At 35.0% G+C, this 26,074-nt stretch overlaps 2 protein-coding genes across 6 annotated transcripts; one reads left to right on the top strand and one right to left on the bottom strand.

Annotated features, from left to right (window-relative positions):
* On the bottom strand, positions 1–13,463 carry LOC144974822 (cilia- and flagella-associated protein 77-like). The gene is made up of 7 exons (XM_078918145.1): positions 13,183–13,463; positions 11,615–11,714; positions 10,893–10,954; positions 7,066–7,175; positions 3,981–4,074; positions 1,406–1,549; positions 1–614 (listed from the first exon to the last, which is right to left on the bottom strand). The coding sequence occupies exons 1-7, from the start codon at positions 13,285–13,287 to the stop codon at positions 480–482; spliced, it is 750 nt and encodes a 249-aa protein (XP_078774271.1). The 5' UTR covers positions 13,288–13,463; the 3' UTR covers positions 1–479.
* Positions 13,464–14,799: 1,336 nt separating this feature from the next.
* Positions 14,800–25,544, top strand: LOC144974832 (complex I assembly factor TIMMDC1, mitochondrial-like). 5 transcript variants are annotated; one of them, XM_078918163.1, is made up of 9 exons: positions 15,414–15,506; positions 16,295–16,513; positions 17,423–17,782; positions 18,391–18,556; positions 18,937–19,025; positions 19,958–20,025; positions 20,246–20,324; positions 20,913–21,014; positions 22,766–25,544. In XM_078918163.1, the coding sequence occupies exons 3-9, from the start codon at positions 17,484–17,486 to the stop codon at positions 22,851–22,853; spliced, it is 891 nt and encodes a 296-aa protein (XP_078774289.1). In that variant the 5' UTR covers positions 15,414–15,506; positions 16,295–16,513; positions 17,423–17,483; the 3' UTR covers positions 22,854–25,544. The 5 variants fall into 5 exon arrangements, with proteins under 5 accessions (XP_078774285.1, XP_078774287.1, XP_078774289.1 ...); XM_078918159.1 differs by lacking the exon at positions 16,295–16,513 and having other exon boundaries at positions 14,800–15,506; XM_078918161.1 differs by lacking the exon at positions 16,295–16,513 and having other exon boundaries at positions 15,411–15,695.
* Positions 25,545–26,074: the final 530 nt, after the last annotated feature.

Genomic DNA, 26,074 nt, shown 5'->3' with positions numbered 1-26,074 from the left:
TTGTTTTTTTAAAGATGGGGTGGCACAGCCTCATACGCAATTTTGACAGTAAGTACTACCCAGTTTGAGGACATAAATCACCACAATCAGGCCCACAGATTTTCTCAGCTCACGTTTGTTAAATAATTTTTTCCTCAGTATTTTTTCATAGTAACAAATCCATGAAAATTATAGAAACATTATTTCTCCTATTTATCACAAAATGGGGAAAAAACGGATGTCACTTGGCTCTTTGTTATTGTTTTTAAATCTCCCGTTTGGGTGTTTTGTTCCCAATTAAGTCCCTCTGACAGACAATTTGCATTAACGTTTACACCTGTTTTGCGTCTAAGTACGACGTGTCCATCTGGCAGAATAAGTGAGCATTCAACCAAACTAATATCACCTATACTTATTTGACCATAAGGTCAAATTGGCTCAGGGCAGAACCCACATTTTCTTCTTCCATTCTGTTAGTTCTCATTTAATAACATGTTTTATCAGCACAAACTCTTGGCCTTTGTGGCTATCCCGTGACCCCAAATTCCGTCACGACCAACTCTTTCGAAGTTGTCAGCCTTCCTAGCTCTTACCAGGGCTCCAGGGCTTCTGAATGTTGATAGATGAGGCTCAACCTGCATTGGTTAAAAACGTTATAGTACTTGTACAACACATGTAATGATAATGGCAACAGTAATAACCAATAGAACACAAAATTTTTATTTATATTTGTTGTCATTTTTAAACTATAATAATAATAATAATAATAATAATAATAATAATAATAATAATAATAATAATAATAATAATAATAATAATATTAAGAAGAAGAAGAAGAAGAAGAAGAAGAAGAGAAGAAGAAGAAGAAGAAGAAGAAGAAGAAGAAAGAAGAAGAAGAAGAGAAGAAGAGAAGAAGAAGAAGAAGAAGAAGAAGAAGAAGAAGAAGAAGAGAAGAAGAAGAAGAAGAAGAAGAAGAAGAAGAAGAAGAAAAAGAAGAAGAAGAAGAAGAAGGAAGAAGAAGAAGAAGAAGAAGAAGAAGAAGAAGAAAGAAGAAGAAAGAAGAGAAGAAGAAGAGAAGAAGAAGAAGAAGAAGAAGAAGAAGAAGAAGAAGAAGAAGAAGAAGAAGAAGAAGAAGAAGAAGAAGAAGAAGAAGAAGAAGAAGAAGAAGAAGAAGAGAAGAAGAGGAAGAAGAAGAAGAAGAAGAAGAAGAAGAAGAAGAAGAAGAAGAAAAGAAGAAGAAGAAGAAGAAGAAGAAGAAAGAAGAAGAAGAGAGAAGAAGAAGAAGAAGAGAAGAAGAAGAAGAAGAAGAAGAGAAGAAGAAGAAGAAGAAGAAGAAGAAGAAGAAGAAGAAGAAGAAGAAGAAGAAGAAGAAGAAGAAGAAGAAGAAGAAGAAGAAGAAGAAGAAGAAGTGATTTCAATTACTCACATCAAGGAATTTCCTCATCCTCCAAGGTTCACTTGGTTCTACTTTATCAAACTGGGCACTTTTCCTGAGCAGACATGCTCGATTTTCGTAACTGTAACCTGGTTTGAATTGTTCTTTTTCTTTAATTTCTTTAGCTCTAGCCGCCTTGAAGAAAAAGATGATTCAAAATGGATTTCAGCTTAAGATCCCAGTAACCCGTTTAACATAATCACTAGTTTATAAATCAAATTATAGCGTTGCATTTTGCCTTCAATCCAATATCCCCCCCCCCCCCCCCCGCCCCTCCCCCCAGCCTAATTCCCAACACACTTTTAAACTCTCTCCTTCCCGACTATTTTCAGGATTTACCCAAAATGGCATAACAACCCAAAACAAAAATGTAATTCTTTACACTCAAACTCATAAGTATAAGGACATACTATACATGATTGTGTGTAGCAAAGCAAGCTTTTATAACAGTAACAGCTTTATGCTCTTACGGCTATAGGTTACTAAAGATTATTCTTCATATCTTATGAAGTACAAAACAAATCTGAAAAAGAAAAATGCTTATTGAATCGTATTGAATGTGTCGATTTTCCTGCAGATGGTAAGGAGAGGGTTGAAAGTGTGAAAGCGTCAGACTGCCTTACTTTGACATAATAACTTTTCTCATGTAGCCCTAAAATCTTTTACAATAGATATATATAATAGATCAATGAATAATATCCCGGTTTGTCAAAAAAAAAAATGTTTCAAGCCTGATGTATTATAAAGTAAGTGTGTTCTAGACAAAACGACGGAATGCGTTTTGTCATTGTATTTTAGGGGGTTCAGATAGCTCAGTTGGTAGAGCATTTGCTTCACGCGCAAAGGCACCATGATCCCACGCGTAGTCGAGAATTTTTTTTTCACGTCCTTCCCCCCTGTCCACCCTGCAGTGATTGGGTAGTTAGGACTGTTAGATCTGGCGGAAAGTACTTTGCGATTGACTAGCGTCCTATCCAAAGGATAGCATTTAATTGTTATTGTCTCTTTCATGCGATAGAAATCGGTATAAACTCTGGGTCAATGGGCCTAAGTGCTCTGAAAGACTACTTTTTAAATTATAGAATAAGGTTCGGACTCTTCACATCCAAAAGTTGTTAACCTTCACATGCAGGGTCCAAATTTATGGTAATTTGAAAACATAACGGATCCGTAACGACGATGTCTCTCGGGATTTAATGGGTGTAAATGAAGCAGGCACTTCTACCGAATCAACTGACACTAGGTGAAACTAGTGACCAGTTAGGTGATAAAGATAGAAACGCCTACCGTGGCGCAGTTGTCTTCCGCTAGACTTGAATCACATATTAACTCATTGACTCGGATGTGAATGTGTACCTGACTGAGGTGTTGAAGGACATATAAGAGTGTAAGTACACATAGCATTAATCGTGAATTATATGATGACAATGGAATTTGGTACCATGCTCCCTGAGCAAGAACATGGCACTGGCACTCCGTTCCAAACTTAAATTATTTGAGGCACTTTTTATAATAATCGCCTAATATGGTAGTAAAAGTTAGACATTAACCTCATAAATCCTAAAAGGGATATATTCAATCGCTAACAAATGCTATAGGGCATTTTGGGCATCATCTGGAAAGACCATACGTCGAATGAAGATGTTTACAGAATATTTGTTTCTGTAACATGGCCACTGGAATCCCTCTTGTCTTTTGGCAAATGAAGAACATTATTTTGGTTTGGCCATGTTTCTTACAATGAAACATTGGCAAAAATCCATTATGCAATGGACATTGGATGGAAGTAGAAGGATAGGACCGCCAAAAAATATTTCTGGATTGATAATGTAAAGGAATGGACAAGGATTGACAGCCCAATACAAATACGGGAATCTGATGACACATCTGGATTGAGGGCCTTTACTGCAAAATCATCTCTAATGTCTTTTCTACGACCACTGTGTTCAGGAGAAGACGTGAGGTGGAGGTGATGTCATATTATGATATCAAATTTCAATTGTACAAGTCGCCTGTTTGACGTCCTTGTTTTATCAGAAGCTCTCTAACAACGACCGTCACCGTAGGAACTGATTCACGTTTGAGTCGAGTGAGATGATATGTGTAAAATGATCTCTTTAATGAAGTGGTCCGATTATTTTTACCCATGCAACGCTGACTACGCTTATTATCGCTTGATTTCGTTTTACGATGAGACGCCATATGGCGGTGTCATCGAGGCCAGGGACATCAAAATGGCTTTATAATAGGACAGAGACATCACCCCTTCTACTTTTCCGGTTCCAGAATGATTGGAAGTGTGTCTGTAACCAGTCCTTCGGAGGACTAATGCTGTACTGAATACGTTACATATTTAATCATAAGGTGGCATAACTATTTTAGTAGCAGGATGTATAGGCAAATTCCTAGGACCTAAAAAGTGAGGATAATATTATGACTAGAAAATAAGATGCCATCACTCTGAAACCAGAAGATTACAGTCGTCCAGAAAGAGGTTTTACACTTCCAATGAGATTGGAAGCAGTTATTTTACATCACACTTGTGTTCCTTATTATAATTTTTTACCTCCATATAGCATTTATTGCCAGCCTTTGTTTCCTTTAAAAATTGTTTCTGGAATGCATTGGTGAGGATCTCGTCCATTGTTTCCGAGTAAACCCTGTTGATGTTAATGTTGAGGATGATAATGATGAGGATGAGGATGATGATGGTGATGATAATGATGATGATGATGATGATGATGATGATGATGATGATGATGATGATGATGATGATGATGATGATGATGGTGGTGGTGATGGTGGTGGTGGTGGTGGTGGTGGTGGTGGTGGTGGTGGTGTTGGTAGTGGTGGTGATGGTGTTGGTGTTGGTGGTGGTTGCAATGAGATGCTGCTGCTGATGATGATGATGATGATGATGATGATGATGATGATGATGATGATGATGATGATGATGATGATGATGATGATGATGATGAAATTCAAATAAAGGAAATCTTCAAAATCCTTGTTCATAGGGAGGCTGTGAGTTCGTTGATATAATAATATTGGCACAATCCCTGTTATTTTTCGTATAATATCTGCTGTCCCTATTTGGCCATGTGTTTCTTTCCTGGAAGAAGATTTTTTTTCTTTTTCTTTCAATCTGTTTTTCTTTTCTTTCTTTCTTTTTTATTTTTTGTTGTTGTTGTTTTAATCAATTTATGCTATAGGATGTGCATTTGTTATTCTTGTTATTATGCGTTCTTTTGTTTTTGTTATTTGTTTCTTTATTTGTTTTTGTTTTTCTGAAAGATTAGTCTCTCTCTCTCTCTCTCTCTCTCTCTCTCTCGCTCTCTCTCTCTCTCTCTCTCTCTCTCTCTTTTCTCTCTCTCTCTCACACACACACACACACACACTGTGTCTGTGTATCTGTGTGTGTGGTGTGTTTGTGTTTGTGTGTGTGTGTGGGTGTTGTATGTGTGTATGTATGTGTTGTATTTTTGAATCTTTGAAACCTTTTTTTTTCTCTTGTGATCCCATTCCGGTGTCTAAAAATGAAACTTTAAGTGGTCTTAAACTGGGTACGCATGCCGGATGTAAGTCTGATGAATTCCTTTTCTCTTCGTTGTCTTTTCATGTTTCCTTCTCTGCTGTGAAATCATATTTGATTCCACTTGATTGATAAATTCTTTTCAAGAGTCAATTGAGCATGTGTGCGGTTGTGTGTGTGGGTATGTGTATGTAGCCAACGTCAGTGTACGTAGGCTATGTCCACTATACTGTAATTGTATTTTATATTGACATCAATGTGGACCAAAATCAATTTCCCTTTCATTCTGTGGCTTTGCCTTTGCTGAAAATGACATACTCTTCATCTGGCAGTTTATAAACAGCTTCCTTATATTCACAGACACTGTCATCGCAGTCATCCTGATATGAATATAGCTATAACCAACGCGATCATCATTGTATTGTAGTTACCATTACAATAACTAATTGCAGATGGTCTAACATAAAAAGTTTACCAAATTAAAAATGCCAGAACATGACTCGTGTATGACCAAAAGAAAATATTTTTAAAATGTTAACTTCAAAATGCCTTCCGTAGTCCATTCATAGATATTTTGTTTCTCTAGCATAGATTTTTTTTTTCATACGTCGAAAATGGGCGCACATCCAAAATTTGCAGACGTACCTGAGAGACCTCTCAAGAGTCTACGAGTGGACTTTTAACGAAATCGTCCCCATCGAGGGACCGATCGAACGAACGAGAAAAAGAGAAAAAATGATACCCGGATGTCGCCTTCTTAAATCACATTTGATGAGCGACGAACAGTCATATGGTCACCGTTCCACTTTTCTTTGAGAATTTGGACAACGAAACTGTCAATGTTTCTCTCCACAGGAAAGGGATCAATATTGAGAATGTTTGGTTTCAACAAGATGGGGTGATTCCACACACCACAAATCAAACTATTCGACTTCTGAAAGAAACATTTCAAGACAGACTTATCTCACTCCAGACTGACAACATCTGGGTTCAACACCTCACAGCCCTGAACTTCACTCGCTTGACGTTTCCAAATGGAACCGAATCTTTGTTAATTCTCCTAAAACACTCCTTAAATTACAAGACGAGATAACGATAGTGGTAAGAGGCGTGACACATGAAATGTGCAAAAGAACAATTGAAAACGTTGCAAGATGTATCAATTTCTGTTTGCTAAAGAACAAAGAGCACTTTGAGGGTCTCTTGTGAAATAGAAAGTTCACGCGTAATAAGGCCAAAGATCATTTTATTGCTTTCTTTTAATATCTCTTGATTTGTGTTGAAAGAATGAATGGATGTCTTTTCTACTACATTTTGCTTATTATAAAAGGCAATTGATTGTGCAGCTTCCATTTATAGAATTTTTGGGTTGATCGCTGCATATACTACGTGTCAACCAAGTTGGCATTGAATATTGTTTGTTGTAAAGTTTGGATTTTCAGTTTTATAAAAAGTTGTCGAGCAACAGCAATTTGTCAGGGTACACTCTTTATGGTATACATGTATAGCTATGGCATAACTTATCTTGTTTATATTATCTTGTATGGTGTCATGTCCCATCCCCCGTCCTCATACACTCTCTCTCACATACACACACACACACACACACACATATATATATATATATATATATATATATATATGTGTGTGTGTGTGTGTGTGTGTGTGTGAGAGAGAGAGAGAGAGAGAGAGAGAGAGAGAGAGTATGAGGACGGGGGATGGGACATGATACCATACAAGATAATATAAACAAGATAATTATCCCCTCCTACAGAGCTGTTACTTGCAGAACAATCTACCATATATATATATATATATATATATATATATATATATATACGCACACTCACACACACACACGCACACACACACACACACGAACACACTCAATAATTATAAACTATTTTGCCATCAAACGTAAAATATTGGCGAAAGCCTATAGGGAAAATTAAATTGAATTGAAACCTATTTCTAGCTACACATTTATAAAACCTTAAAATTTTGCAAGCGCCTTTTAACTTCTTAAAGTTTAAGCTCGACAAAAAATCCAAAACTAAACAAAACTAATGTAAAGTAAAGGATGGAAATAGCCAAGATGAGAAAGACCATGACTACTTACTTGTTTATGACTCCATAATCTTGATTGTGATTCAGCATAGGCGTGGGCGGACGTTCAACCTCGTCATTATCAATAAAATAGTCTTTTTTCCTATGCTGGGCTTTTTTCAACTGTGGAAAGCAACCAAATGTTTTTAGTTCATACGGTTGAAGACGGTAATTGGAACGCCGCTTTTTGCGGAATACTCTGTTAATTGGGACGATCTGTCGGTGACAGAACGTTTCCTGTATATTTTCTACTGGTTAATCGAAACGCATGACGGTTAATCAGAACAATTTCAGATATTCAGAATGTTGTAAGAATGTTTATCTGTCCAAGAAATGAAAAATATCAATATACTTATTGAGATCAACAATAAAATAATCATCATTCGTCTTCAAATGAGCAAATAGATCCATTAATTTCAAGCGGCATCAAGCCACCCATTCCCTTTATATGAGCATATTTACCGTTCTCCGTTGAACGTCTTGGCACACAACAAATAATTAAGGAGGGTTAGGATAATGATGCGATGGTTTATTACTTTTTAATGCCGCGTTTACTGAAATTGTATCATGTTCTATTTTTGGTCGAACAGGTTTCGTGGGTTTTCATAGCTTGTTTTCCATAAAATACTGCTGACAGTTCACTAAACATGTGTAATCATTTGATATAATCACTCATTCTCTACTGTAATCTTATATAAAATGTAGAATTTAAGAATGGAACTATAGACAAACAATTGAAAGGATGCTCTATATTGCTATTATTAGAATTCTATTTTTTTAAAACGAATGTAGTCTTGATAGGTTGTTCCAATTCAAGGAATTTACCCAATGGAAACCGTACGAGCCAACCAGCGGCCTCGATGAGAAAAATATCCTCCATTGAGACATGGGCTGGGAATTACGTTACCATAGTAAACAAGCGCTAATCGGCCGTTCATGAAATCTCAGAAAATAACTTCCTGTTCGCTCGTTTAACTCAAAATTATTCAAAACGATGTCTCTAAAATAATATAAATGTGACTTCTTAAGGTTTTCTTCACGGTCAAAACCACACAACATTCCATTATTTATGATTACGTCCTAGGCAAAAAGGAATATTGACAGGTCGACCGAGAGTTGAACTCGTCAGACGACAAACATCAATGCTAAGTGTAGAGAGAGTCAAGCTCTTGTTTGTCTTGTCCTGTTCTATATGGAGAAAAGGATAAATAGTATAGCCTCGTGTGTGAGTGGTTGCGTGTCATAGTTATGTTTTTAAATTGTGTCTGTTGTTTATGTGTGTAGTGATGGCTCTCTCACACTCACTGCATCATCATAGCAAAGAGACACCAACTTTAAATTTGGCTCACAGGAATTTCAGACACCACTCGTAGGAATTTCAATGCCGAAAGAGGAATTCCCGCTAACAAGAAAAAGGAATTGGAATGGTATTTGGCAAACATATTGTATAGTATCTAGTTCTAAATAGATAACTGATTAGAAATATATTATGATATATAAACACAATTCCAAATACATTCCGAAGTTTCCTTATTTCAAATAAAGTAAAGCTCCAAAACCTAATGGTAGTGATTGTAGTACTGGTGGTAGTGAGGATGATGTGGTGTTGGTGATTGTAGTAGTAGTAGTAGTAGTAGTAGTAGTGGTGTTGATGATGATGTTGTGGTGGTTGTAGTAGTAGTGGTAGTGATGATGATGTGGTGGTGGTGGTTGTAGTAGTAGTGGTAGTGATAATGATGTGGTGCTGGTGGTTGTGGTAGTGGTGGTAGTGATGATATTGTGATGGTAATGGTGATGATATGGTGGTGGTGGTGGTGGTGATGGTTGCAGTAGTAGTGGTTGTGATGACGATGTGGTTGTGGTGGTTGTAGTAGTAGTGGTAGTGATGATGGTGTGCTGGTGGTGGTGTAGTAGTGGTGGTAGTGATGATATTGTGGTGGTGGTTGTAGTCGTAGAGGTAGTGAAGATGATGTGGTGGTGGCTGTAGTTGTAGTAGTAGTGATGGTGATGATGATGTGGTGGTGGTTGTAGTAGTAGTGGTGGTGGTGGTTGTAGTAGTAGTGGTAATGATGATGATATGGTGGTGGTGGTTGCAGTAGTAGTGGTAGTGATGACGATGTGGTTGTGGTGGTTGTAGTCGTAGTGGTAATGATAATGATATGGTGGTGGTGGTGGTTGCAGTAGTAGTGGTAGTGATGACGATGTGGTTGTGGTGGTTGTAGTAGTAGTTGTAATGATATGTGTGGTGGTGGTGGTGGTGGTTGCATAGTGGAAGTGGTCGTGATGACGATGTGGTTGTTGTGGTTGTAGTAGTAGTGGTAGTGATGATGGTGTGCTGGTGGTGGTGTAGTAGTAGTGGTAGTGATAATGATGTGGTGCTGGTGGTTGTGGTAGTGGTGGTAGTGATGATATTGTGGTGGTGGTTGTAGTCGTAGAGGTAGTGAAGATGATGTGGTGGTGGCTGTAGTTGTATTAGAAGTGATGGTGATGATGATGTGGTGGTGGTGGTGGTGGTGGTTGTGGTGGTGGTTGCATAGTGGTAGTGGTCGTGATGACGATGTGGTTGTTGTGGTTGTAGTAGTAGTGGTAGTGATGATGGTGTGCTGGTGGTGGTGTAGTAGTAGAGGTAATGATAATGATGTGGTGCTGGTGGTTGTGGTAGTGGTGGTAGTGATGATATTGTGGTGGTGGTTGTAGTATTAGAGGTAGTGATGATGATGCGGTGGTGGCTGTAGTTTTCTGGCCAATTTTCTAAATACATTTCCTTCCAAAGTACGGCTTTCTTACATATCTCATTCGTCTGTAGTGTTTCATTCATCGTGTTTTGTTGAAAAAGGGGAAACCCGAAACATCCGCATTATCTGTTTTCTTTCATTATATTTAAGCTATTTTTCAATTTCATATTGCTTTTTATTGGCAGTTAATTGGTTCAGTCACAATGATAAGAATAAAGGCATTTCTTTTGGCTAGTATCTAAATCTAATTTTAAGCATCCGGTTAACCCAGTCATAACGATCAGTCACATATTGTATATTACAGCCTTCACAAGCAACTCAGCCGACATTTTAAAAACCCAAATCAAATAAAGTATTCTAACAATTCTTTTAAAATATAAAACAATTTAATTGCAATCAAAACTTGAACAATGTTGTAAAAAAAGAGAGCAAAGATAAAAAAGAATTTATAATGTGTAGGGTGAAACAATATAAAAGTGAAGAAAGTGAAAAATGCCTTAGAAAATAAATTGAGAATCTTTTTATTTTTTTAATCAATAAAATGCTCATCGAAACGACGATAAATTAAATTTTTATCTTTATGATGATTTTTTAAAAGAATTTTCAGAGAATTGATATTGTATAGATCATCAACATAACCAAAGTCGTCTCGGATAATTCATTGACTATTTATTCATTTAAATTGTTCCATCATAACCTCGATAATATCCTTATAAATAAAATGAATGCGAAAAATCAAAATATGAAAATCGATCTACGTAATACATGTTCATGAAATCACCATGCTCAATGGTCTTCACAAGCCACATTAAACCAAATTCCATTTCCTCCATACAGGACATGACGACTGGTAGGTATGATTTTGTATGACAATCTCAACACCATAATTACCATCATCATCACCATCATCAGCAGCAGCATCAGCAGCATCAGCATCATCATCAGCAGCATCGTCATTAATCATCATCATCATCATCATCATCATCATCATCATCATCATCATCATCATCATCATCATCATCATCATCATCATCATCATCATCATTGCCATTGCCAGCATCATAATATTTATCATTAATCATAACAAAATATTAAATCATGATACCTGCTCCTTGTTGGCAGTGAAATGATCGTCCGGGATATTCATCAATCCCCATCCTTGGAGAGCTGCCACAGATAGTTTTGACAAATCATTGGAAAAATAATTATGTAAAGGCTTATAATTGCTTAATGATTTGATACTTTTTTTTTTAACGAGACCGCAGCTGTTTGAGTTTAATAAGGCTCAAAGGGGGGATCAAAACCAGCAAACTCATTTCAGAGTGGTAATTTTAGTTATCTATTTATTTTTTCGTTTATAGAAAAATGAAATATCGTTTATCAAGGTATACGTTGCGTAAATGGGATATATATCTTGTAAGTTTGATCTTAAAAGCTCGTCACAAATTTTGTTCGATATCAATCCTACTTTCACGATTTTTTATCTGTAGTATGGAAACTGCTGTTGTAAGCAGTTATATCTTTCAATTTTTATCTATTTATTTTTGTTTGTTTTTTTTGTTTTTGTTATTGTTTTTATTTTTCAATTTTTGTATTATCTATTCATTTATTAATTTATTAATCAATTAATTAATCAATTAATTGATTGATTTATTTATTTATTTATTTATTTATTTATTTATTTATTTATTTATTTATTAGTATTTCTAAAATTTATTTATATATCTATCTATTTATTTATTTATTTATTTTGCAGTTGACCTGCTGATTCTACTGCTGAACATCATTAAGTAAACTGATGATTTTATAGTGTCGATTTTGGCTCACCGTCCTGCACAGTCCGAGTTCTATCTGTGAGCACCATACCGTATGTGTGATTCAGGGGAGGTAATTTGCTTCCTCTAGTTAGTGGTTTCCCAACGGTGTCCTGTTTGGAAAAAAAAAAATAAAAAAAAAAACAAAACAAAACAAAAAACATATAGTAAAGATTGTTTAGTCTCTTTATGTGTGAACGGGTTACTGTAAATATTGTCAAGACTATAAAATCTATTCTTTTTTTTTTTTAATGGGTTTGGGTCAAAATTGTTCTATACAGATCATATTAATTATTTTCCAACGAGCACAGAAATACTCGCAAATCTAAAAATTATAAAAATATTTTTTACATATTGGGTAACTTGCAAATGCATTTTTAAAAGACCAATGCGCTTCAACGGTCGTAACGTCACTTCCCTCGTAATGACACATGGTAGCTTAGTAACTGCCTCTAAACTATTGCGGACGCCCTTGTGAAATATTTCTCCGACGAGCATAAAAGCGTACCCAGAAGGGGGAAAAAAAACCCATTATAAATCTGATCATGTTTTGACTTTTACACATTCTGATCACAAGACATATGAAAAGTTCTAGACAGCATGAGGAATAAAAAGTACAGATTTTCTTTGTTTAGAACCACGATGGCCGCCGTTGCTAGGCGACGTGACATCAGACGATTGAATCCAATTAAGGGTAATTCCATCACCCGTTGACTAAAATATCTGCTAGGGCATAATGATAAGTAGGTAGTGCGCACTTACATACTTTTTATAACCGGGCTTATTTTATCGTTGATAGCGCAAAAGATTCATCTTGATCTATGTTAATTTCCATAATGCAATAGTATAATAATTAAAATAGATGATTGCGTCTTCGTAAGTCTGTTTTTTTTTATTCCCGAATATTGCAGGTTCCCTACTAGTGTTTAAAGCAATCTTAGCCTGAAGACTAAGAAATAATATCATCATAATAGAAGGTGTAAACGGGATATTACAAAGACTGTCAAGACTGCACAATGTTTAAAACAAGCGTAGTAAGTGGACTATAACAAACATCATCAAAATCATCAAAATCATCATCATCATCATCATCATCATCATCATCATCATCATCATCATCACCACCATCATCATCAATCATCATCTTCATCATCATCATCTATTATTATTATTATTATTATATTATTATTATTATTATTATATTATTATTATTATTATTATTATTATTATTATATTATTATTATTATTATTATTATTATTATTATTATTATATTATTATTATTATCATCATCATCATCATCATCATCATCATCATCATCATCATCATCATCATCATCATCATCATCATCATCATCATCATCATTATTAATATCATTAAAGTGAATTAATGAACTTGTATGCAGGTTTGATAACCTAACTTATCATCGGTTGTAATGGAAATATTCTCAAAACAACACAAAACATTGTCGTCCATTCCAACAATCTTAAACAACCCAATAATTATATTAGTTTATCAGACCTGCAAATTATGTGCACGTTGATCATTATTGTTATTGCTAGTTATTGTATTTAAAAACTCACCCGAATTAGTAAAGCATTGGTCAGCATAGTTGGTCTTTTCCTGCCCAACCATCCTGTACAATTCCGGTTGAACGGACAAATTTCTGGATCCCACGGTTCAGCCATTTGTATGAAAATAATAAATTAACTTCTCCCTATTTGCCTGTTAATGGTGTAGCTTCTAGAGGGAAGTGATTTTCAAAGTAAACAAACATTGCATTCGTTGAGAAATGCTCTTCCTTTGTTTTGCTTTTGGTTGTTTTTTTGTGTGTTTTTTTTTGTTTTTGTTTTTTTTTTTGTTTGTTTTTCAGCTGTTCACTTTCAATGCATAAACGTGCGTCGGTAACATTGCTTTTCGCATTGGAAATGTAAGGAAACTGTGCATTTTCATTATTAATAAATTAATTTTATTAAACCAATTCACTAGGCAAACCTACTCTAGAAAATTTAATATTTGGCCAGAATGGCGTCCTTCAAATATCCATCGATTTAAATGACCCTTATCTTAGGATGCCGCGTGGCTCAGCTGTACGGTCTTTGCGTCGTACCCAAAAGGTACCGAGTTCGTCTACCTTCCTCGTTGTGTGGCCATGAGGAAGTCACCTCGCCCTAACTCACTTGGCGGCGCTGCACTGCGGCTGACGCCTGGATTATTCCAGACCCTGAAGACAAATTTCCTCTTGGGGATGAACAAAGTGATTATTATTATTATTATTATTGTTATTATTATTATTATTATTATTATTATTATTATTATTATTATTATTATTATTATTATTATTATTATTATTATTATTATTATTATTATTATTATTATTATCATCATCACCATCATTATTATTATTATTATTATTATTATTATTATTATTATTATTATTATTATTATTATTATTATTATTATTATTGTTATTATTATTATAACTCTCAAATCTAGGATTTCGAAATACGAGGGGTTTTTTTCCCACCAGAGTAGCCTACACGGCAGTCAATTGGTTAATTTATCATTCCCATCTGGCTGTGCTATTCTCGGGAATATTAAATAGCGCGAGTCAATGGAACCATTTTGAAACATGTTGCAAACCTCGACTCCTAGCTAAATTGATCAAATGTGACCCGCTGCATCAAACTGATATTATGAGGTAGATGCCTAAAAGTGACCTGTCTTCTCGAAACGGTATTATGTTGGGGTTAATCGGATCACGAAAAGTGGAGTAACGTGACAGAAATTACGAACTTTTAGTTGTTTTTTTTTTTATTTGTTTGTTTGTTTTGCATTTGTGTGTGTGTGTTTTTTTGTTTATTTATTATTTTTTTTTTTTTGCTGTTGTTGTTTTGTTGTTGTTGGATTGTTTTGTTTGTTTTTTTTTTTGTTTGTATGTTGTTGTTTTTTTTTTTTGTTTTTTTTTTTTGGTTCATTTTTCGTTTTTGTTTTTTTTTTTGTTTTGTTTTGTTTTTTGTTGGTTTTTTTTGTGGTTTTTGTTTTGTTTTGGTTTGTTTTGTTTTGTTTTGTTTTGTTTGTTTTTGTTTTGTTTTTTTTTTTGTTTTTGTTTTTTTTTGGGGGGGGGGGTTGGTTTTTTTTTTGTTTTTGTTTTTTTTTTTTTGGGGGGGGGGGGGGGGGGGGGGGTACAAAAGTGAATTTAAATTTAAAGTGATAGGAAATTTGAAATTTTGGGTTCATGCACGTTATGAAACTATCTAAGTGTATTTATTCTGTTTTATAAAACATAAACTCACCTCAAGTTTCCTAATAATATTTTTGACCTTATACATAATTGTCATCGTCATACTAAGCTGCTAGAAGCTCTGGAGTGTAAAAAGTATTATACAAAAATGAATATAATAGCAAAGAACAATATCAAAAAACGAAATGTTTCGGGCTCAAAACATTTCTTCAGCCAATAACAAAAACAATATTAATAAAGAGGAATATACCACTTTAAATCCCGACAGGTCAGTTGGTAGAGAGTACTCGCTTCAAACTCAAAGGGACCAAGATCGTCGCGGGTGCAGGCGATATAATTTACACTCCATTTCATTTTATTTGTTTTCAACATTTATTTGTTTATTGTTGTGCTGACGAAAGGTTTGTACCCGAAACGTCCATTGCCTGTATTGTTCCCATCCGAAGCCTCCTTTGTAACATAAAGTACAAGCTACTCAATAAATATCTCTCTTTCCGCTCATCCACTCTCTAATTTCAAGAAGATTCAACTTTCACTTTCGTTTTTGTCCTCTCCTCTCCTTGGTTGTGGGCGCTTGTTTAGGCTTCTCTTCTAAAATAAGACTTCAGCCATGGTTTTAAACAATTCAGAAAAGACATTTTGCTATAAATGCATGGAAATGAGGTACTTATCTGAAAATGCTTAAGCCGAAGTTTCAACTAGCCCAACCAGCTGAATGATGAGTACTGGCACTGGCGCTCTTTACTGAGACTGAGGTCAAGTCGGTCACGGCACGGTCAGAAAAGTGCTGTGCCATGCATGTAAATCAAAAGGACAAAATACATTTTGACATTCTGAATATATTTGTATCCCGTAAATTTCATATAGCCTTTCTTTATAACATCCACTGGGTGAATAAACTTGTGAGCTTAGCTTTAGACTTTAGGATTTTGGCTGTCGTTAACAAATTTTCGTAGACACATGTAACTGTGTAACAAGTTGGCAGAAAGATTTTATGCAAAATGCCAAACTAGGCGTGAAAAATACCAAATATTCTGAAAAAAAATATACCAGTGGTTATTTGTATTCCAAAACAGTCAATATCAAGTGGTATTTAACACAAGAAAATAAATAGTGATCAAATGTCAAATCCAGTTATCCCTTGCAATGCTCTGTTTAAAGAGGACAGAATTTTAAAAAATAAATTTTTAAAAAGTGGCGGAACCAGGATTCGAACCCACAACGTCGATTTTGACAAACCTTCCAGGGCAGACGACTTAACCATTCAGGCATGACACCCACTTGAAACTCGACGCATATTGTGTATATAATATTAATATGTAGTAACGACTGATTTATTTATTGTTGGTTAATTTTATGTTTTTATATATATTTTATTAACTTTACTTATTTCTTTTTGCATTTCGAAACATTCCATATTCTGGAATGTGGATAATTGTTTAAAAGAGCAGTGGGAACACCATATTGTGACAAAGGCCTTCAAAACATTAGATTTCATCATGAGAAATCTTCATCAATGTCCTGAAATGAGAAAGCCACAGGCATATATTCAATTTGTGAGACTTTTTGGAGTATGGTTGTACTGCATGGGATCCCTACAAGAATAAGGACATAAAAGCCATTGAAAACAATCATAGATCAGCTACAAGATTTCTGCAAGATGGACCCAGGTGTGTGACAGCAGCTCTTGACACACGAAGCAAGATAGTCAACACTCCAATCTCATAGTCATAGAGAGAACATGTGCATACATCTACTTCACAAAACAGTCAAAAGCCATAAAAACATTCCAATCTACATTAACAATTCAAAAAACAGATACTCTACCAGGCTTCATCACATTGACAAATTTCCCCAGCCATTCGCAAGAACAAATACATATACGAATACAGCTTTTTACCTAGAACGTTATGTGAATGAAATAAAATGCCACATGACTTAATAGATATCACAGACCCCACATCATTTGAACGTGTTTTCCACATACACAAGAACAGTGGGAAGATTAAATTAGGAGTGACAGGATAAGTGTGGTGTGATAGATAACATTTATGTGTATAAGATTTGCGATGAGAGACACAGTGTGCATTTTGCATCTTAAGAACTTGAACTTGAACTTGATATTTATATTGTCATCGTCATAATCATCTCATCATCTTGTCTTAATTAATTTAATGTGTTGGACTTGTCTTGTTGATCTTGGTTGAGAAAGTGCTTTTTTTCACGAAAACAGTCTAAACATGTTGGCACCATTTACAGGAAGACGGATTTAAAAATATATATTATATAGAAATCATTTTAAGATTAATATGGCATGGGCATGGGGATGCATTTCCCTGGTCCTTTTACTTTTTACCTAAAACATTCCAATCAATTTATAATAGGTAACACTTTTTATTTACCTGTAAAACTGTCACAAAGATGTCTTTGCATAATAACTAAATATATTGTAATTATTGTACAGAGTGAATAATGAACTATGTTGCATTATTATTATTATTTTAAAGATGGCACACTTTTTTTGTTCTATGTTTTGTATCATCCTGTCTGTTATTAACATTGTCTTCCTTTTCGGACAGGCCCCAATGTGAGGAGAACACTTCTGCCGACCAAGAGAACATCAATATACTAAGTGTACGAATGAGTCAGCTGACATTCCCTTACTATACACTGAAACACTCAAAATATCAAGATGGCTACCATGAGCCAAGAAACAGAAGTCTGATGAGAAATCGGTGTCTCTTTTCATTTATTAACAACCCCTTTAGGCCTTCCATTTTTGGAAAAGTTTATGCTGCCGACAAAGAGGACACAACAAGGAATGGAAATGAAGACGATGAACAACAAACAAAGCATACCAAAGCTTTGGAGACTCTTGCCCATGCCTACATACAACAGGAAACTGGCTGGGAGAGGGTCAAAATGATCTTTGAAAAAGAGTAGGTTTATGATTGTAATTCTCATTTTTTTAAAAACAGATTTGTAAATTTCACTTACAACAAAGAGATGATAATGAGGGATTTTTTAAAAATAGTCCTTTATATTCTAAATTTAAAAATAAGGTTCTCAATCACACAGTTTACAGAGCTAAAGACAAAGGACAGGTATCAATCCTAGTCGTGCAGTTGAGATTTTTTTCAGACTCCCCTTTTCACCCAGCAGTGATTGGGTAGCTGTGTCCATTAGATCTAGCAGAAAGTACTTTGTGGTAGACTACTTCCTATCCAAAGGGTAGCAAGTAATTTTTTTTTTTTTTGCTTTTGTCAAACCAGTGCACTACCAACTGAGCTTTCAGGATCCCCATTCTTTAATTTAAGCATGTTGATGATGCGAGCAAGCAAAGAGACCTTTTGCATTGAACACCTTATTACTAATATAAATTTTTTTTTTTTAAAGTTTACGTTGATTTAACAACATTGACTAAAACTTGAACTGATATCTTTTTCCTTGATTTTGAGTCGGGTTCTTAAAGAGGATAAATTAGGGTTCCAGGGGCCTTATAAAGCTCTAAAATACTACTTTTTATTTCTTTCTTGTTTGATTTCAGTCACAGAGGAAAAAGCAATCCTGAGCTGAGTTACATGGAAGTTGCCATCGTCCAGGTTTTCGTTCTGACTTTCTTTTGCAAGTATATTCCTGTTGCAAGATTTGCGAGAAAAGAATTCATCAGGGAGCATCAGGGAACAGTTTTTAAGACGAGATTTGAAGCTGTCGTAAGTATAAACTGAATGTATGACATGTTATCATTTCCAAAATGCATCTTAATACAGCTGTTTCTAAGTTCCAAGAATAATGCTTAGTACTGATGTGAAACAGATTTTTTTTTTCTTTTTCATATGTAGATAAAAATTAAATGCATGGTCCTCCCTGTTAATATTCATTAGAAGCATGCATGACTTCAGTCTTTCTCCTCCATTTGATCAGTGTATTTTTTAAAAATGCATTTGTTTGATTTATCATTCCAGAGAGAAACTGGACAGCCTGTCACGCTGAGACATTGCCTCACTGACACTATGTTTGTCTCATTGGGACTTACTTTAGAATTCCCATATCTAATCATGTTTCTCTCTTTTCTGTGTATGTGTGTTTTTAGAGACGATTACAAGACCACACTTTCATGAAAGCAGGGGGCGAAGCAGCTGCCTTTTCCACAAAGATCACTTTCTTTTCAGCATCATTTTTGTGAGTACTTTATTCATATTTTTAATAATTTTTTTATGAAATCAAGTTGACTGACAGATGATAATGGTTAAAGTGAAAAGTTTTGGGGTAGCAAATAAGATATGAAAAGCTGTGATGGACACAGTTTCAGACAAAGCAGAAATGTGAATGATGGAGTAATCAAACCAAGCAGAAATGCAAGTGATGCAGTGCCAGTTACCGAGTGCAATAGTAGCATAGCTGAATGTAATCAAGAGGTGTAATGCTTTGTCAAGGGTCGATTTTTTGGGATGATTTATTCTTGCATTTTTTCAGATTTTAACAGTTGACGAAAATATAGATTTTCATGACATTCAATATTCCTTCATCTCTATACATATGATACATGAGAATGATTTTCTACAGTCACAAAATTTGTTTTTTCCTGAATTTTGATTATCTATTTTATTTGATTGACTTATTGCTTATATGCCAACCCTTCCACTTTTGGCGAAATCACTTTTTTTCTGTCTTCCTTTCTGCTATTCTGTCATTGTCTCTAAAATTCAAATTTTCGAAAATGATGACAACGGTAAGAAGAGGGGGAAAAAAAAAAGGGGGGGGGGTTGTGAAGTAAAGGTAATTTTTTTAAATGATTGTCAAAAGGGAGCTAAGTAGAAAAATTAACTGCACTCTTTTCCCCCTTCCTCATTCCATTACCGAATACATCTTATGTACTTTTGCCAGCTGTGCCAGAATACTGTCTTTATGTGTTTGGTGACAAAATTGTTTCTCATTATGATAGGGTATCCATTAGTAAGAAATTCCTATTTTTTGTCTCAAATTCCTATTTTCTGGCGTTCTGATTCCACTTTTGGGATATGAAGGGTTGGCATGTCTGCTTATTGTCTTTTAGTCTTTTGAACTTGAATGCTGATTCTAATTCATGGGCTAATTTCATTCATTTCAATCAGATTTTTGTCATCCATGATTTCTGCATATCGTAACAAGTCATCTGTTTTGGAGTATGCACTAGCAGCTGGTGAGATTTATTTTATATTCTTTTTGGAATTTAGGGTGAGAGAGCGAGACACACAGACACAAAGAGAAAAGAGAGAGAGAGAGAGAGAGAGAGAGAGAGAGAGAGAGAGAGAGAGAGAGAGAGAGAGAGAGAGAGAGAGAGAGTGAGTCCATCATCTTTCGTTTTGCTTTTTACAATTGTAAAATCTCTCAAATTTATCAATTTAATTTTTGCTTTTTAGGAATCACAGGAGGCTTGGCAAGAGTTAATATGGGTCTCAAAGGATTTATATCAGGTTCCGTAGTGGGAGGTTTTCTTGGGTAAGTGGTTAGAATTGGTGTATTGATGGCAATATTCCCTTTACTTTGTGATTCTTTCAATTTACTTAATTTGTTAAATGTTCTTTTTCTCTATTTGGTAGCTGAGAGGACTTCTCAACTGAGAAGCTTCAAGACTACAAGTATAAGGATATATTGCAAGTTCATATGTGTTGTGAGATGTGATGATTAGAGCTGAGTTAGGATTTGTTGGTATCTGATGAAAAATTATCTGTCTTGCTTATATTCAATTCTACTCTTCCTTAAATTTCCTTGTGATGGCTCTTTGTGCCTTTGCCATAGCTTGTAATTTTCACTTGGATTCCTTGATTTTTTAAGATGATTTTATTTTGTTCGGTTTTTAATTATCTCCTTGTTAGTGAGATTTATTTTTACTCAATAATTTCACTGTATGAGTTCTTGTCTTTGTTATCTCCATATTGTGAGCAAAACTTTTATTATTGACAGCGTCTTATTTATCCCAGTTCAGTGCACTGTTGAATTTTCCATATTTGGAAAAAACAAGTCTCAAATTATTTTGGAATAATCAACATACTATTCATTGCTTATCCATTTGGATTTGGTTTTCAGATCTTTAGTGGGGATAGCCGGATATCTCAGTCTAAGTGCCTATGGGCTTACTCAACAAGAGAGACATTTAGAAGCTGTCATGGCCAAATTAGAAGTCCTCAAGTAAGTGAAAGTTGTGGTTTATTAATCTTTTTATTGCGAGAATGAATTTCTTTCAAGGCATGATTTATCTGGTTCTCATAACTAACTACATAAGTAACCGTTTTCATTCAGATAGAAGTAACAGTAATACAGTTATTAGTTTAAATTTAAATAAAATTCAAGATTCTGTCTCTCTGTCTCTCTCTCTCTCTCTATGTCCCTCTCTCTCTCTCTCTCTCTCTCTCTCTCTCTCTCTCTCTCTCTCTCTCTCTCTCTCTCTCTCTCTCTCTCTCTATCCATCTATCTATCTGTGTGTGTGTGTGTGTTTGTCCCTTGATTTTTGACAGAACAGTAAGGATTCAAACATGAGTAGGATGGATATGAATTTTATTTGCCCTCAGAAATTTTATTAAAACATATTAATAAGTATACATAATAAGTTTCCTTGTAAAAGTAGTTACTAAGTTGTTCATGTCGAAGAGACTATCAAGTGGAGAAAAAAAAAGAGAGAAAACAATAAAATTAGACTGTTTATGTTTATGGACATGACTCTTTCTTGTCCTAGGATAATGCTTTTTTGACTTGCAAATAAAAAGAAGGATCAGAAAAAGCTCTAAATCTAGATTATTTTATATAATAGTCGAATCATACTGCAGTTTTGGGCCATGATAAATTTGTGAGTTAGGGTGTCCCGATTTAGCTCTTTGAAAAGTTGGCCACTATGAATTATCAACAAAAACCGTGTTAATTTTGACAAAATGCTTCATTTTGTTCATAAATGGTAAAAATTTGTCATAACATTTTTTGACAATATATTTTTTCAAGAATATCATCAGTTTAATGAAGAAACAGAAAATGGTAATTGTAGTCTGTTTCTTATATTATAAATTTTATATTGTTAAATATATCCACAAAGTGCTTCTTATGGTAATTGAATAATTATTTCATTTTTTTTTTTTCAATACTCACTGATCTCCTAAGATTTAAGATTATGTAAATCCGAGTGCGAGAACAGTAAATCCTCTCACCAGTATTGGTCAACAATTGATCCATCAACCCTCTTCTGTCTATTGAATTTTTTTTTTTTTAAATTGAAAATAATCTGAAGTCTCTGCTCCGACTGTGCTATTTAAAGTGTGGCAATCGCTGTACACCTGCTCCCAACCATTTCTACAGCTCCCGTGAAACAATGTCAATTTGCAAATTTCACTCTTCTCCGCAATGAGTCAATGAATGTCTGAGCTATATTTAGCCTTCTATATGAAATGCATATTAGTATTAGCTACCTATATTGTGATCAATGAAACTGCAGTTGTACGATTTTTAGATTCACCATTGACATTTTCCTTAAAATATTAATCCAGTTTGCCTCAATTTTAAAGTGCTGGAAGATTAAGTAAATCGTTCTGCTGATCTAAAAACTAAAAGTAAAAGCAATTAGAGAGTCGTGTAAAAAGCAAATTTGAGTTTTTGAAAAGTTTCAGACTATGATGTTTTCCATTGTTTAGAAATTTGAAAATCTAAGACTCAAGTGAGTGAGTAGATGTGGGTAAGGACTGTGTAGTGTAATAAGCTTTAGTTTTGTGGAAAGTATGTGTTTGATGAGTTTTCTTTGCAATTATATATATAATATATATATATATATATATATATATATATATATATATATATATATATATATATATATATATATATATATATATATATATAATTGCAAAGAAAACTCATTATTTTTAATATAATTTTTAATTATTTTTTTTTAATGATGACAGATCTATTGAAGGAGAGACAAGATTTCGTGACAGAGTTAATAAAGTTTTGGCTGAGGATAAAGCTTTGGATGCCACTCTTAGATCATAATCCGATTAGGATTGGAGATATTGATCCTTTTTCTATTTATTTTCTCTATATCTGTCATGGTATGATCAGCGATCAAGAGCTAACTTATTTCATGTAGTCATTTATAAAATAAATATGTGATATATAATCCCCCCCCCCCCCCCTCCCCCAATCAGAATTTATTTGTTACTCTTAGAAAAGAACAAATGACGAGTAGTTTAACCCTTTAACCGCGGAATTTTTTCACTAAAAAATTGTGTATTTATTTTCAAAGGGCATTGGGGTACACCTAATATAATGACATTGTGAGAACTGTGTTGGATAAGAAGACCCAAATGTTTGGTACCAAAATAAAGATGAATGAATGGACAATATGATACTGTGTAGTAGACAATGATTAGATGAGACTAGAAGGGACACCAGGAGAAAGAAGTCAATTATATGATTCAATTCAACGTGTTATTTTGAAAATTCACTCACCTAAAATAACATAAATTTCCATATAAATCCAAGATCAGGGCATTATATCCATGAAATCCAGTTATTATGTAGTAATCCATCATATTGAAGTGAAAATGTATAAAGAAATGGAATGTAAAACTTAAAAAAAATTTGAATTTATGAATATTACAAATTGTCTTTTTTTTCCCCAAATAACAATGAAAAAATATATACACGACTCCCTCATCTCTCATCTCTATTTACAAAGGTAAAACTCAAAATAATTCTAGTTAGTAAAGAGATTGGCATCTTTGTGCCATCTCTTGAAACAATCTCTGGGGTGAAGGTGGAGCTGATCTGGACAGTCTGGACATATAAAATGTGTGTGGGCGGGTTTTTGTGGGGTACTACAAACTTTACATCTCCTGTCTTGCTTCAAATACTCAATTATATGAGTTGAGCCTTGGGATTGGATTGAGAGATGGTCGACCAGGTTTTGGCTTCCCTAGCATCCTTTCCTCTTCTAGTATGATAGAGGCAGCTTCCGAGAGAAGGTTGACGATGAGCTCGAGTTTGAAATTCTTGAGACTCGGCTTCTTCACAGCGTCAGGCTTGCTCAAAATGAACAGGACATGGGCGTTGGTGCAGACAACTTCAATTATCCAATGGAAAAGTTTCTTCCACCACTTCTTACTCTTCCGATTATGCACTCCATGGTAACCAACTTTGTGATTGGCCAAATCACATCCTCCCATATTTTTGTTGTAGTCGTGGATCATGGCAGGCTTTTCTTTTTCTCGCATAGTTAATTTTGCTACTTCAGCTTTTGTTGACACCATGACCACTGGCTTTTTAGCCTTTTTGTCTTTCCAGACAGCTACCATTATTTTTTCTTCCTTTTCCATCCAGTACTTGGATTCCATGTGTCGAAGGGACAATTTCTTGATGGCTTCTGGAAATCCGCGGCGATTAGTCAGGAGTGTGCCCGTATATAAATGCCTTTCTTCTATCAGATAGTCGACAAGCTTTCTTATGGTGTAATACCTATCTGCATAAATATGATATCCTTTTCCAATCTTGGATAAAAGGGTTTGGAAAACTTGCACTGCCTGGCCCCCTTGTTGGTCTGCATCTGGGTCATAAGATGTGTTTTTGCCATAATATGTTAGTAAATTTACGACATAGCCAGTTGAGCTGTCTACGAGACTAAAACTTTTGATATGATATTTTGATGGTTTCTGTGGGTTGAACTGTAAATATTGCCATCGTCCTTTGAAGCCTACAATCATCTCATCGATGGAAACATTTTGATATGGAATAAAACTAGTGTTGAATTTCTCTACAAATTTATTTATGAAGGGTTCGACTTTAGATTTTCCTTCAGCATTTGCCTCTCCACAATGCAACATCGAGGAGTAGATCAACAAAAAAGCATCTTTAGAAAATATACTGGAGTAGAATGGTGTAAAAAATACTTCATGTTTTGAAAAATAATCTGTCAGGCATGGTCGATCATCAATTCCAATCGCCATATTGATGGCACAAAACTTCAGTATTTCATATTTTGAAATGGGTTTCCAATTCCTAAATCTGGATCTCCTTGGAAGTGGTGTTCCGTTATCCGTCATGGAGGAAATTCTCTTCTCAGCATAAGCATTTATTGATTCGACTAAAATGTTTATGACTTCATCATCAAATAGGAGTCTGAAACAATCCAAAAGTGAAGAGCTTTCACTTATCAGATCTGAATTTATGCCAGGATCATTTAGGGGTAAAAATCTGAAGGCATTGTGAGTTTTGGTCTGAGTGTCATGTCTTTGATTTTGATCAGCACCCATCCTCACCTCATTCCATTCACTAATCTCAAGTTGAGGAGATCTAGATCTAGATCTAGCATTGCCACTGGTCCTATCATTTCCTCTGACTATATTGTTATCTCCACTGCTATCTATCCCACCTTTTCTCCTCCTCCCCCCATCTTTCCTCCTGCCTGCCACACCCCCAAAGCATGATGACAGTGATGGTAGCACTGATCGTTCTCTAGATCTAGATTCAGACTCACTTTCGTCACTACTACCACTGTAACCATATTCTAGATCTGAATCTGATAAATCAGTATCACTATCATTTAGAGTTTGAAACAAATCAATAGCCTGTTCAGCTGTGAGGCGTCTAGGTCTACCACACGAACCAGTCGGACCAGCTGTATCCATGTTTACATAAACACGCGAGGTCACGGTCAATGGAAAATCGTAAAAAATCGTCTAAAAACGTTCAGTAAATCAGAAAAACGGCGTTCAACTACCTTCAAGTCAAGAACAATCACTCTCAATGCCTAAGTAAAAGGAAGAATGTGGAATAAAAAGTCTAACCTGCTAAAATCTACGAAACTATAAAGAAAATGCAAACAACGCAGTCTACGTTACTCCGCACAGAGCGAAGAGACCGATCAACGCATGACGCGTTGCTCAGCAGCTATTGTGTTAAGATGTGAATACAAAGATGATTTTTAATGAATAGAGTGTTTCTTATCTATTATCAATGAATAGTGATCACAGTGACAAAGTAATAAAAGATGGTTACATAACTTTTGCGATCTTGATTAGATGATGATAATAATGTTGTGACTGGACTTGTGGAGTTTCCACTTCCAGTCTGAGAGTAGTTGAAGTTGTGCTTCCCTTCCAATGATGCCCAGCTCTTGTGACTTCTCGATGGTGTTTCTCACTGGTCAAAATGCGATCCAGATAGTTTGGTGGCAAAGGAGGTTACAACTCTTAATGGTGCTTAAGGGTGCTCCC

Source organism: Berghia stephanieae, chromosome 6 (assembly GCF_034508935.2).
Source record: "Berghia stephanieae isolate SIO BIC M18660-M18661 chromosome 6, UCSD_Bste_1.3, whole genome shotgun sequence".
Taxonomy (NCBI): Eukaryota; Metazoa; Mollusca; class Gastropoda; order Nudibranchia; family Aeolidiidae; genus Berghia; species Berghia stephanieae.
Note: the sequence above shows the minus strand (reverse complement) of the source record. Positions and strands in the feature narration are given on the sequence as shown.

Excerpts from the sequence above, each read along its gene's own strand:
- LOC144974822 (XM_078918145.1), bottom strand. The coding sequence starts at position 13,287 with ATGGCTGAACCGTGGGATCCAGAAATTTGTCCGTTCAACCGGAATTGT. Across the intron at positions 4,075-7,065 it reads GATTATGGAGTCATAAACAA|GGTTTACTCGGAAACAATGG; the intron begins GTAAGTAGTCAT and ends TAACATCAACAG. Across the intron at positions 1,550-3,980 it reads GCAATAAATGCTATATGGAG|GCGGCTAGAGCTAAAGAAAT; the intron begins GTAAAAAATTAT and ends TTTTTCTTCAAG.
- LOC144974832 (XM_078918159.1), top strand. The coding sequence starts at position 15,454 with ATGGTTTTAAACAATTCAGAAAAGACATTTTGCTATAAATGCATGGAA. Across the intron at positions 20,026-20,245 it reads GGAGTATGCACTAGCAGCTG|GAATCACAGGAGGCTTGGCA; the intron begins GTGAGATTTATT and ends TTTGCTTTTTAG. Across the intron at positions 21,015-22,765 it reads GCCAAATTAGAAGTCCTCAA|ATCTATTGAAGGAGAGACAA; the intron begins GTAAGTGAAAGT and ends TAATGATGACAG.